Below are 13,811 nucleotides of genomic sequence, written 5' to 3' on the forward strand. Positions count from 1 at the left end.
TAAAATTCCTAATTCTCCGACGGGGAATTCCATCCGGAAACCTCTGTCAGAGGAGATGACGCCGGAGAAAGCAAACACACATCAAATACCATCTCCAGACGCGCATTAAGTGCAGCGCGTCCCTTCTGTCTCGCGACTGAAATCGCATTTTGCCTCCGATGCTATTGCTTTTTGATGGAGCCTGGAGGCTGTCTCTTCCGTAACAGATGGCCCTGGTCTTCCTTCGAGCGAGGGTCTAAACCATCGTGCCATTCAAATCCGCTCAGCCATCACTGCCAAAAGCTCCCTTCTTCTCTAAATGGGTGATTGATTGCCAGCATTCTCCAGCTCAACTCTATTATTATTATTTTCCTTTGCGTTCAATTTTTTCTTCTTTCTTTTCTCCATATTAATACGCAGCGTTTTTTCCCTACCTTACATAAACTCTTAATATCGTTCCCAATTCTGTTGCCCTGTATGGAGTGGAAACGGGGAGCGAAAGAGTGATTTATATTTAAAAGTCCGCTGCCTGAATTTATGAGGGACGTTAGCGGTTGCAGTGACCGTCTTCGGTTATTTATATATCAGTCTTCGGATAATTAATCTTTCCGCTTTAACTGAGGCTTCGCATTTTACACTCGATGATACGTACAATAAATTATTTCTCAATTGACTTTCAAAAAGAAGATGTGGCTGCGAGGGGAGGAATGGCAAGATGAGAGGGTTCTTCTTTTGGAATTGGAAAAACAGATCTGTATTTGATTCTTTCTCTTACCCTAAATCCAATCATTAAAATAAATTCAATGTTCTACTTGAATACTCTAGGGGAAATTGTTTGCAACCAGCAGCCACACGCTTGAGGCGTTTCTGACCATACCGCCCGTCTTTTTGGAATTTCTTTCAAAAACAACAAACTTGAAGTTGCTATGAGTTGTAGAATCTTGACTGATTCAGAGGACAACGATTACTCAGATTAGAGCAGAAATTATGTGAACAATGGGAAATCCTGTTTTCACTGAAGGCGGACTGCTATGACTAAGTGTGAAGATAAGCAAAAGAAATGTCGCAAGTGTTCCAGTGGATTACGACCCTAGTTCAGATCCGATAAATCTCATTTATATCTATTAAACACTCGGAAATGTAGTCATATATTGAAGGCACCTTTTTTACGTTGGGAGAATCGATGCCGGTTAACCTGCTTACAATTTGGGATCGAAATGATTTTGCGCATATGTCCCAGAAATGGGTGCTGATGCTCTTCCGTAAGAATTCAATTAATAAAATACGATGAATTTGAGTTAAAGAATTTTCTCTCATTTTCACTTATATTTTTGAGCTTTCGCTTGTATTTTTATCAATGCATCGACAAATTATAGATAGTTTGAAGAATGTTTCTATTTTACAAAATCATTATAATGACATAGAATTAAACGAAATTAAATTAATTAAATAAAACATTAATGGTTAAATTTAGACCAACCGACTTTGGCGACCCACTTTATTGACTTTTTAATCTATTAATATAGAATGCTAAGAATCAAAAAGAATGTCCAGCTGCTGATGATTAAAACTATTTTAGCGTTCATTAAATTTTCTGTTTGAGTCGTTTATCCTTTACATCTTGTTCCCTCTAACTTAACGGAATTCCTGCTCAACCCAAAGCTTCTCTATTTAAGCTCCATTGAGAACAGAGCACAGAATGTAAAAATTCAATGGAATAGCCTGAAACTTTGATTTAGTGATTTTGTTTATATTTCGCAGTTGCCATTCGGCAATAAGTAATAAAAGCGATTTTCGAGCCACGTTCATTAGCGTTGTAGGGAAACGACATCGTTTTCAAAAAAAATTATAATTTTCTGAGAGGCATCAAGTTGTGTGTGAGTCAGAAATGATGTTTAGAATTATTTTTTTGTTTTTATTTTTAACAAATAAGGGCGTTTTAGTTTTTCTTAGAATTTTTCTTCTTTTCTTTTTTTTTATTATTGGTGTTGCGTTTTTCGTAAAATAGAATTTTTTTTTTATCTTTATGATATTCAATTCTTTTTGCTGCTGCATTTTTTTAATTTTTTTATTTTTGTCGTAACAGTTGTTTTTATGAATATTTTCTATTGATGACATTCCATTAAATTTTAATTTTTTATGAAATATTTAGTTTTTAATGTTAAAGTTAAGCTAGATTTAATTTTTATTTTTTAGTTAAAGAAGAAAAAAATATTTTTTAATTTAAAGAAGAATTAATTTTAATTTCTTATATAAGATTTTTATTACTTAATTGATTACTGCTTTGATTGTTATTACTTAACATTTTTAATGAATCGAGGAAAAAAGTAATTCGATTCATTCATCATTCCAAAAACCGAGAGTTTGATGTACAATTTAGGAACAAATTGCTAGCTACGATTAGATTGGCGAATATATCCCTTATTTCTTTGCAAGCAAAACACAAATGAGGCCCAATTCTCCATGAAGGTGGTATAAGGAAAATTTAATTCACATATATTGAAGCTAAATTAGACTTCTACCATGTCTTGAGTAATAGAAGATAGCCTTTTCTCTGCGTATTAAGCATGTTACTTATTGCCTTCACCAAATATACTAGACCAAGTGAAATTGGCAACCTGTTGGAGTTAGACACTCCAATCGAGATTGCGATATATAACAAACTTTTATGAATTCCACTTCTTATAATTAATTTAACTCGAAAACTTTCCTTTCAGTGTTATATTCGAAGAATGAAATTTAAAGAATTAAAATTTGTAGATAGCCCTTTATTTTTTAACTTTACGTCGAAAACACCTGCAAAATTAAATATTTTTTGAGATCAATGCATCACTATTATTTTTCTGAATCTTAGTGAATTACCAATTAAAACTTTTTTTATGAACTGCCATCCGTATATCTGGCTTTAAAATTTTGAAAAGGAAATTATATAATATTTTGCGCATATGCAATTACAATTTATTTACTGAATATGCTCATATTTCCTTGAATGTTTGTAGAATTACCTTCAAATTTAATACAAAGTTTTAATAAGACTTTCACTCATAGTCTGTAATTTTTATATTATCTGCTTGTAAACTCTGCATTTTATAATAAAAAAATTGAGATTTTTTACAATAAACTCTATATTTTACCAACTTCACCAACTATTTTTATAGTAGGTGAATATATTTATAACAATAACAATATTTATTTTCTTAAAGGTAAATAAATATTGTCCAAATCAAATAAATCTTTATCTATGTTTTGTGAAAAGTGCGAGTGCTTCTCTCTATCCATTTCCACTCAGTTCTTAAATGCTCTCATGACCGCATTTTCAAAACAGGATACGAGTTCAAGTTTATTTTTTACATGATTGAAGTTCAAAGCCATTCGTCCAGACTTTCTCAAATGGGAAAAAATGTGCGAAACTGAAAGTCTGTGCTCACTAAAGTTTGATGGTTTTTTAAAGTAAATTTATGACATTTGAAAATCAGTCTTTAAATTAAGAAAACCGGTCTTGGGACCAATTTGTCTAGCAGCTGAAGAATTAGGATGACGAGATGCAAATTTATTAATAAGTTAAATTTGAATTTCTGCTAAATGAACTAAAAAATGTATATATTGCAATAAGTTTGAAATTATTATATGCTTTAGAAGAATGAATTCAAGAAAGAAGACAAGTAGAATTCGCAACTGTTTTATTGTGTTTGCAAAATCCACGAAACATTTCCAGTTCAGCGAAGAAATCGAGTGGGCTTCTTTGGCTTTAAAAACCGAAATTATTAAGTTATCTGGAAAGATATTGTCTAGAATATTTTCAAATTCTTATGTTCTGATGAAGAGCAAATCGAAGAAGCTACTCGTCAGAGTAATGCTTTTTTAAAGACGGCATGGAAAAATCAATCCATAAATTTCTTGAAGACCCTGAAGAAAAACTTACAAATCCAAAGACAATGAAAGCAGAATTTTCATTATTTGCGGCAATGAATAATAAAACAAAAAAAAAACTGAGGCCATGAAAACTATAAAATCAAGCTCAGTAGCTTAAACGAGTATTTACAATTGCTGGCAATATTGTGTCGAAAGTAAGAAAACAACTTAGCCACCGTTCAAGGGATATTTTATGCTTTTTAGAGTCCTATTTTCTTAGAGAAAATTAAAATGAGTGTAAATAGTATAAATGTTATTTGATATTTTTGTTTGAGTTTTCGTTATTTCGTGTAAGTAATATGTATATGTAATCCTTAATTTTTTTTATATATATATTTTGACTATGACTTTGATATTGATTTCAGTTTTTTTTTTTTTTTTTTTGTAATTCTAATAAAACTGATATTTCAACTGAATTGAAAATATTTTTTCGAAAGCCGGCTAAAACAGGTTTTTTGGAAATATTGAATTTGAAAACCGGTTTTTGTATAGTGCTCACCTTCCATAATTAAAATCGCCATTCAACATATCATTCACCAAATGTTTCTTTTTCCTAAAGCATGCAAACACGAACATCCTAAAGAAATTTTGTTGCTTATGATTTTATTTCCTCCCAAAATATGCTGAATAATTTAATTTCTTATGAAGAATAACAGTTTCAAATTTTTATCAAGAATGATATCAAATAACACAGATTTAAGCATTACTTTTTTTTTTCCAATTTTCGAATTTCAACAATTTTACCCCTTTTATGTCGCAACATTTCATGTGATTCTCTAATTGGATAAATGCTCACATAAAAACTTCGCAAACTTAAAAAAAAACTTTTTCAGCAAAACTAAAAAAATAAAGGTAATTAATCTTTTGATAAGCCTACTAAATAATGCATCTTTCTTCTAATTAACCAATCATGCATATCGACATCAATTTATTATTAATCAATTGGCTGGACACGAAAGAAGCAACTTAATTTCTCTTCTATAGTTACAGCTAACATTTGAAATAATGAAAAGAAGTCATTCGTTTGAGAAAAGCCATAAGGGTATTTTGCTCAGATTTATTGAATATGTTTAACAGACCTCGTGCAAAATCTGAAGAAAAAAAATATTTTATAGAATTAAATTTTTTGAAAAAGCCTTTAAATAGGATTTGCTAAAAAGCTAATTTTAGTTTTTTAAGGGTCCACACATGTGGGGACTTTTGGTAATCTAATATTATTTCCATGCGATTTTTTATGCATGTATGGAGGTCCTATTCTGATTGGATTTTTACAAAATACCGCAGGAGATTAACTTTTGATTTTGAGGACGAGATTATTTTTTTTTACTAGTAACGTGATTCGTCTCAGAATTTAAAGAAAACTTTTTAATGCTTTACCGTGCTGCAAAATTCTGATATTCCTTTTAAGTGAGCGAGGAATCGATTCCAAGATTAAATTTTCTCTTAGAGTTTTTAAACGAATTTGCTGAAAAGTTGCATTCTCTGAAGACTGCATCGGGCATATGCGAACTTGGGATTGGTGAAATGAAATGTAATCAGAGCACTCCTCTACCGGTTTCTCCGATTAAATTTTTAGACTTATTTTTTAAAAATTCGATTAATGTTACTCCTTTCCATTCTTTGTCGTTTATACTATGCATTGTAAGTTCAGCAGAAAAGTGTTAACTATATCCGTTAGTTCTCACATCTCAGATATATAAGTAAAACGGTCTTGGATTAACTTTTGCTTCTTGAGCATTTGATACTTTTGAGCATAAGATTTTTCACTTCGTTTCTTCATTCTTTACTAATTACCTCAAACAGTTTGCTCGCATTTTACAAAGTAAATAATTCGATATGATTGCCCTGATCATTAATGGTTCCAACTTTCTTGTAAGCAGTAATAGGAAAAAAAACCTTAGAACAAAAAAACAAATGAAGGTTGAAAGTTTTGCTTTATTACATCGTAATCGTTGTCTTCTTTTTCTTGTCACTAAAATAGTCAAAAGGACAACATCCACGCAATGGCGCATTCCACTGTCTTGTGAAACATTTTCTCAGAGACAAAATTTCTCTCTCTTATTTTATAGTAACAGAATTCTTGGTTTTCCCTTTATAAATCCTTAAAATATTTAAGAAGGAAATATTATTTAAATCGCATTGATTACTTATATGTATATATATATATATATATATATCTTGATATTGATCTTTCTCATAAATATTTGGTCTTGAACCATCCGTGGAGTATTCGTTTGCATATATGTATAAATAGACAGGACACAATAGCGCAAAGCTTTCCTATGTACACAAATATACAGACAGGTTGTCAACCTTTTAACTGATTAGGCTCAACTTTTGTCCCATTCTTACAAGTCTTGTGATAGAAATATATTAAATTTCGTCTTTTCTGTTCATTGCATTTTTGAGTTATCTTGTTTGCGAACACACCAAGAAACAGGTACATTTTGCACAGATTGATTCCGTCCACGGTTGGTTTGTTTTTTTGAAATTTATAATTTCATTGTAAATGTCATTTACCAAATTTTTTCCCCCTTGTTTCCATTTGCGAGCTATCACATCATTAAATACATAATTTTAAATCGAATTTCTCGATCTAATGGATTTATCTAAAATCCATTAGATCGAGGGAGGGAATTTTTTGAGAGAGGGATACCAATACTTTCTATAATTCGTGTACGAGAAAAAAAAATGAACATTTACTATAATTTCATCAATTATTTTTTCTTCTTTTTTTCCTCTTCATAATACAAGAATCAAATAATTGCTTGCATTTTTTATTTATATTTCCTAAGTAGCTTCAGAGGTCCATCTGTCAGGAAGCTGCTTTCCACCCTTTTCCCAAATTGGACCTTAATATCGGGATTATTTTATCTACCTGAAAAAAAAGGAGCAGAAACTAATCAACTCTCGTCGTCCAGACGTGTCAATATAAAATACGTTTTGTTCCATTTCGAGATGGTTTTCTGGCACAAATGGTATTTATATTTAGTTGAGTGGTGTTCGTGATTGATGGGGCCGCGGGTGAGTCATGCGTTAATCGCTTTAAGGTTGTTGTTTTCTTTTATTGACGAGCCTTTTCCATCGCTTTTGATGGCGAACGGATGCTCTGCATCGATTGGTCAGATGTCTTTTCTTTCCCTGTTCCGATCCTCCCCTCACCCACACCCTGTCATCATTAGGGCTACGGACTTGTGTCTGTGGCACGTGTCCATGACAAGAAAACATATACTTCCCCTCCCTTCTATTCTGGAAGAAATAACCCCCACTCCCCCCATTTCGAGATCGACACCCTCACTCGGCGTAATTCGCATCGAAAACAATTCCGAACCGATTTTGATTCACCACTTTTCCTTTAGTTTATTTATTTACTGTTATTATTATTTCTTTCTGTTGTATTTTTTTTTTTCTTTTTTGGTGTTGTTTTCTTTCATGCAAGAAACAGGCTCCCCCGCTCCTTTTTGGCTCAATGCATAATCTCCAGCCGGTGGGTGGTCCGACATTCCGACGGGAGAATTGGCTTTTTATTGGTTCTCTCATTCTCAGGCTGATATCTTTTGTCATGAGGTTATGCATTCCATTCCGAAGAAAGGAGATTTGCCAAAGAGGATGGGTTCGCTTGCTTCGGGGGAAGTCATAACAGCATGATTTAGCTTGTGAATATTTTTATGCCTAATAATAAGGATGGGCGGCGCATACCCAATCAAGAAAAGGGTATATATATATATTTTTAAAAAAATCTTTTTTTATTTGTAAAATATACAAAATTGGAATGATCGATGTTGTGATGTTAATGAAAATTTTAAACCTTGAAGCAATAAATAAAAACATGTTTTCAATGACTTGTCATCTTGATCACACCACAATACACAAAGATGAAATTTGGCATGTGGTCTCTACTCCGAAAAAGCGAATTGCAATCCAATTTTGAACGAAATTCACCAGAACGAAGTTATTACACTCAGTACTGCATATGGGGAATGGTCTCTCTAAAATGTCTCGCATATTCTCTGAAAAAGGTTTTTACCCGAACATTAATTTTCAGAACAACGGTGTGCAATAGATACCAAATATAATCAATGACTTGAATTTACAAACTTTTTGTCCCTTCATTTCTGGGATACGGTTAACAGTATCCAAAAATCCAATTTGTTTTCTAAACGCGTTTTTCCCAACCCGTTTGAAACAAATATTTGAAAAGAAACTACACTAGAAATCATAAAATCACATACCGAATTTGATATGTTTAAATCATTGCGCTTTTTATTGTTTTATGTTTATTATTGTTTTTAAACACGTATTCCATATTCTCTCATATAACGATAATTATTCTAAATGAATACTTCAACTTCTTTCATTTTTTTCAACATTGAATGTATTCCGTAGTTCCAGATATTACTGACCGCTTCTACTCATACGTTCACTAAAGTCAAATTCCACTCTGCGATTGGCTTATTATGAAATTGCACACATTTGTGAGGCCTATGAACTTTCTTACATGAATTTTGAATGTTATTTCAGAAAATCCCACTTCAGTTTCCAAATAATAAATATACGATAAATCCCTACAAAAGTTTCAAATTCCACAATTCCAATGAATCGTCTTTGGAGGCCATTTTGTTCGCCTCTATTATTGACTTTTGAAAATGTTAAATAAATAATACAGAATACATTTTTTTTCAAATACTTTTCGCTTTGTTATTTGATATGTCTGAAAATTATTAATTCCGTTACTACAAATGAAAAGGTGTACACATTAAGAAATAAGTGGGAATGCAAAAATCCTGCTGCAGAGTCAATGATTGGTAAACACACGCGCTTGAATGTTTTAATAGATGAGCTTAAATTTCATCGTAGCATTTAAAAATATTATTACGAATAGTGTATCAAGTTAAATTTAAAATGCAATCAAAATGAAGGGAAGAAGCTGTCCGTAAATGAAATCGATATCATCAAAATGGTAACTTTTTGAGTCTTTAGATAATATAAAGACTATTTTTGTAAGACAATTATTTTAGAAGATATGAGCCTCAACATCTGTAGGTGAGTCATAACCAATATTTAGCTGGCGACGGTGAAACCTGTTTTTGCACTCCATTCCATTTTTCTATTTGAAGCCTATTTCTTGACTTTTTAAAAATTTTCTTCACTCTGACTGCATTTTGATGACATTGCTAGCATTCTCCAGAACATTTCTAATAACATTTTGCAATTCCATTCGTTATCTAAACGATTCGCTTCGTACAATGCAGCTATTAAAACATTCAATGAAACAGTCTGACATTTGTATGATGGTCTATTTGCTTTGGATTATTGCCATTCGACTATAAGTAATAAGTAAGATGTCTGCCCACGTACGTTAGTGTTTTATATAGGTACTTTAAACGAATTATTGTTATCATAAATATTATTTATGATGACATTATGATTTTCGGCCGAGATCTGTTTTTGATAAAGTAGACATTACTGAATTTAAATTATAATTATTAGTTGACAAGAGAAAATCTCTTCATATTAAGTCCTCAGATTTCTTTAAATTAATATCTTCAATTCAAATGACTACAATGTTTGATAAATGTTTGTTATCAACTAAATTCATAGCGAAATAATGTTAATATTAACTATATAACAAAGTGCTTATTCAAATGGGCCGCTAAAATATTTATTTTACAGTCAGTTTTGACATCTTGATTCTTTTACCGTTCAGAGGGAAACATACAAATTGAAGGGTCAGCACTTTAATACAATTCAATAGATTTTTTTACACACGAACGATTCATTGATAGGCCCAGATTCCCAACAACTGCTCTAAGTTCCTACTGCTCATAGTTAGTCTTATTCGCAGCAGTGGTGCATACATTGGCAAACCCTGTCAAATGTATCCAAACTTTTGAGCATATTTGTCTTGAGATGAAAATTCTTCGAAAGAGGGCGGAATTTACGCCATTTCAATATTCTCTTTTGCGCATGCTATCCGTACTTAATGTACTAGGAAAAAAATTATTGATAAACTGTAGGTCACCGGGATGGCATTTTAAGTCGTACTTCCCAATGCAACTTCGTTTTTGTTTGATATTTCCTAATATCTCAAATAATTTTTAGATCGGATTTCTAATCATTCTGTACATGCAGTAGATTCTTTTAAAGCCTAATGTATGAGCGAAATCTCATTCAGATTTGTACGTCTCTGGAAACTTTCATTATTTCATTAAGCAGGAATTCATCTTGTGCTCTGAATTGAAGCTGCAAAGGAGTACAGGATTTTTTTTTTATTTAAAAATCTCTTGCACTGTGCAACACTTCTATATATCTGTTATGTTACTCTTTTTATCTGCTTCTAGATTTAAAGTTTCTTCATATGCTTACAAGAGAAATTTGTTTTTAAAGATGCAATACGATGTTGGTTTTCTGTATTTCAAGTACATGAGATAAAATGTTCTATCTTATATCTTCTATCTATCTTATAAAAATTATTAAATGATGGTGAAGAAAAATAATTTCGGAGCTTTGAAAATTGTAACAAAGAATCTTCAAAATATCGTATAAAAATTATAAAATTTTAAACAAGGTTCGATCACTGGTTTGTCTGGTTGAGATATTAATTTTTTTTTCTTTCTATTTTCCAAATTGAAATCATTTTACAGACATAGTTGTCCCAAAACAGCTGCCTCTCTCTGAAAAAAAGTTTTCGAGCTTTAAAACAACGCTGCGTAACAATACGACGGAACATATATGAAATTATAATTGATAGCTAACATTAGAAGATTTTTCAGATAGCTTATGTCAAAATGAAATATTAGAAAAAATAAAGAAATTTTTAAATGCATATTTATTTTACGAGTGTGTTTATAATTTTAGCTGCTAGCATTATTATAATTTTTTTCCTTGTTGAAGTAATAACCTCGCTTTTTTCACACGGATGTCATTTGCATGATATTTAGTAAGCACGGTCCTTTGAAATTCTTCTTTGAGTATACTACTTAAATAATAAATAAACCGTAGCTTGATTGTCAGGACTGTTTGCAATATGCTGATCGTATATACTTTTCTAGCCAATTGGGAAGGGCAGAAAATCGTATGAAATGCTATCTCAACATTAGTGTATTTGCGGCAAAGCTACGATTTGACAAATACATTTTGTCTACTAAAGGTTGAAAATTATATTGAAGAGGCCTATAAACCACATTGAAACCAGTGTAAATCTTGCAGCAGTGCCCCTTTTTTATATTCATATTTAAGTGGTGGAAAACAAGGGGTTTTAAGATTTAAAAACCTTTATTTGTAGAATGTAGAGCAGTGAATATTTCTTGAAGTTATATAACGAGATAAAGTACTCCATTACATTGTTGTCGGTTAACCTTGTAATGTTGGGAGAGGATAATTGCTCTGGGATAACAAATGCTCGTGTCATTCAAGATTGGAATGAACTTTAAAAAAAAGCATTTTTACGAACAAGAAGCTTCCTAACCTTGTTTCAGCAGAAGAGACTTGTATGAGCTGAATGACATTTTCTGTATTACCTTTAAAGCTTAGACTTCTATTACAGGCAGCCGATTCCTGACTTTTCCCTGGGGCACACTCCACATCCGGAACGTGGAGACGAGCTTCTCGCATCGCAGCTACAAATGCCAAACGAGGAACCGCCTCACTGGCGAGATAGTGGAGAGCGCGACGGCCGGCCGCTTGATAGTGTCAGGTGAGTCCATGTAGAACTGACCACATTTTCCATTTGTGAAGTCAATTTTTGGTTTATTACCTTATTTATCATCGATTGTGATTTTTTTAAAAAAAGCTTATTAATTTTTCTTGCATCAATCTCCTTTTTAAATGTTGTTATATCAAAAGATTGACAAACGACTCACCGTCTACAGAACTCTTACTGAAGACTCAAGACAAAATTTCATTTTAACTGTAATAATTAAGCTTTGCATTTTTTTTTTCCTGTGCGATTCGTATTGAGTGAACATTTGTCGTTGTGCTACCAAATCTATAAGTTTTCAGTAAATTCGAATACAGATGTTGAAGACAAAGTTACGGACGACAAACAATTTAAGCCGAATCCTCTGTTATACTCTGTTTCACCCTAACTTGGCAGTATTGTAAAAGGTAGAAAATGTGACGCTCCGCGTTGGGAAAGAGTTCCCCATCAATTCCGACTTTAAAATAGTTAAAATGCGCAGAAATTTATCAAATAATATCATAGATTACAGAAATCCTTTTTTTATCAATATGTATTTAAAATTATTCTCAAGTTAGAAGTGCTTACATGTTAAGTATTTTGTAAATAAAGCGAACGAATAAAACTAAAAGATTGACATAATGAATTCCACTTTGGCTAGAACCGGTCTTCAAGGTCTAATATTTGGCGCGCTTTTGTTTTACGTCTCCGCCAACTCAACTTCATTCAGTTCGCAACCATTATCATCCTTCTTACTTTTTTATTCTCGCTTTTTTAGCAGCTGATATTTTTGATACTATTAATCGCATTGGTAGTTATTAGTTTTGTTTGGTGAATATTTATTCGATTCGTCATTTCTATTCACTTCTAAAATGTTTGAAAAAGAGAAAGTGTTTTCACCGACTACGCTGTGCACACCCTTCAAGACGAGTGAAACCAACAAAAAGTGCAACATGTAAAAACATATTAAATGTTTATTCTCGACCCTTAAGATTCTATCAATCAAATCGTTGATAAAGTTTCGCATCTTACAGATGTTTCGCAATGAACAGTTTTCCTTTTGAAAAAAGAAATAAAGGCATCCTTTAAGTACCCCTGGAAAGAAGCGACCAGGCTCAGTAGATAAACATTCAGGTCTTGTAAAATATGATGATTTTACATTATTCTGTATTTGGCGAAAAATCCATGCATTTTTTTCGCAGAAATGAGATCCCAACACTAGATAAAGTTTAAAAAGATGTGAACGATGATACAGATATCTTTTCGAAAAACATTAACCGAACTACGCTTTACAGAATATTGAAAGATATATTGTTTTCTTTTGAGAAACGGTGAAACGAAATGAAATAACTTTAATGATTTATTAAAATAATGTGTCAATAATATTGAAAAAATAATGAAAATAAGGAAACAATTAATTCTCCGATAAAGTGATAATATGATAAAGTAAATAAATATTTACTATTTGGCGAAAAATTTGCGAGATAAAGTTTCGCCAGCGATCTGCATTTCTAGTAACTTTGTACTTTAAAGTAACCCTGTTCCCCTGACGACGACTGCGATTCGGCATGCCTAGAATATACACTACTGCCAAGTTAGGGTGAAACAGAGTATAGATAGTGTGGTTTCGATAATCTGAAATGAGTGTTGGTCTTTAGTTGGCTAACTCAGGCCATGCACGATTTCATTCAATTTTTGTGACAACTTCTGTCAGTATTGCCGGTGTAAAAATTCAGCTCAATCGCCCTGAAACCCTGGTAACCACTGTGACATTTCTTTTTCCCACTCTCGATAACTGGCATTCCCGGCCAGTTGTATCATCAACGGAACTCCCACAGTGTTAAGTGCCCCCAGATTGCCAGATGGAGGACCCTCGTTTTTAGTACGGTCATCTGGCCAATTAGTGTGAGTTCAGATAAGGAACCACACGTGCGTTGCCCAGACAAATAAATCATGTCTTCAAAAGAGGAGAGTGTCAAATCCTCCAGATGTCAATCTTCATTTTTCCCGTTGTGGAGGGTGGGTCATCAATGAACTTTTCCACAGTCGACAGAGACCATTAAGATTTGTTCTGAAAGGTGATTGGATATCAGGAAGCCCAAGTGCACCAATGTGGACATGAGAGGTGAGTCTGAGAGAAAAATAAAAGGTGAGATTTTTCGGGAGAGGAGCTTGGGCTCAACCTCAAAGTACTACACACTTCCCTGGTTTATACTTCCCTGGCACAAGCTCACGCCCACCT

At 32.6% G+C, this 13,811-nt stretch overlaps 1 protein-coding gene across 3 annotated transcripts in view; it reads left to right on the plus strand.

Annotated features, from left to right (window-relative positions):
• The window catches only part of LOC129988111 (cell adhesion molecule DSCAML1-like), a 578,154-nt gene that overhangs the window by 226,287 nt on the left and 338,056 nt on the right, over positions 1-13,811 (plus strand). For all 3 annotated transcript variants that reach the window (XM_056096237.1, XM_056096239.1, XM_056096238.1), the window contains exon 4: positions 11,438-11,587. In XM_056096237.1, the coding sequence (XP_055952212.1) occupies positions 11,438-11,587 (150 nt within the window). The remainder of the gene's footprint in view (positions 1-11,437; positions 11,588-13,811) is intronic.

Source organism: Argiope bruennichi, chromosome 10 (assembly GCF_947563725.1).
Source record: "Argiope bruennichi chromosome 10, qqArgBrue1.1, whole genome shotgun sequence".
Taxonomy (NCBI): domain Eukaryota; kingdom Metazoa; phylum Arthropoda; class Arachnida; order Araneae; family Araneidae; genus Argiope; species Argiope bruennichi.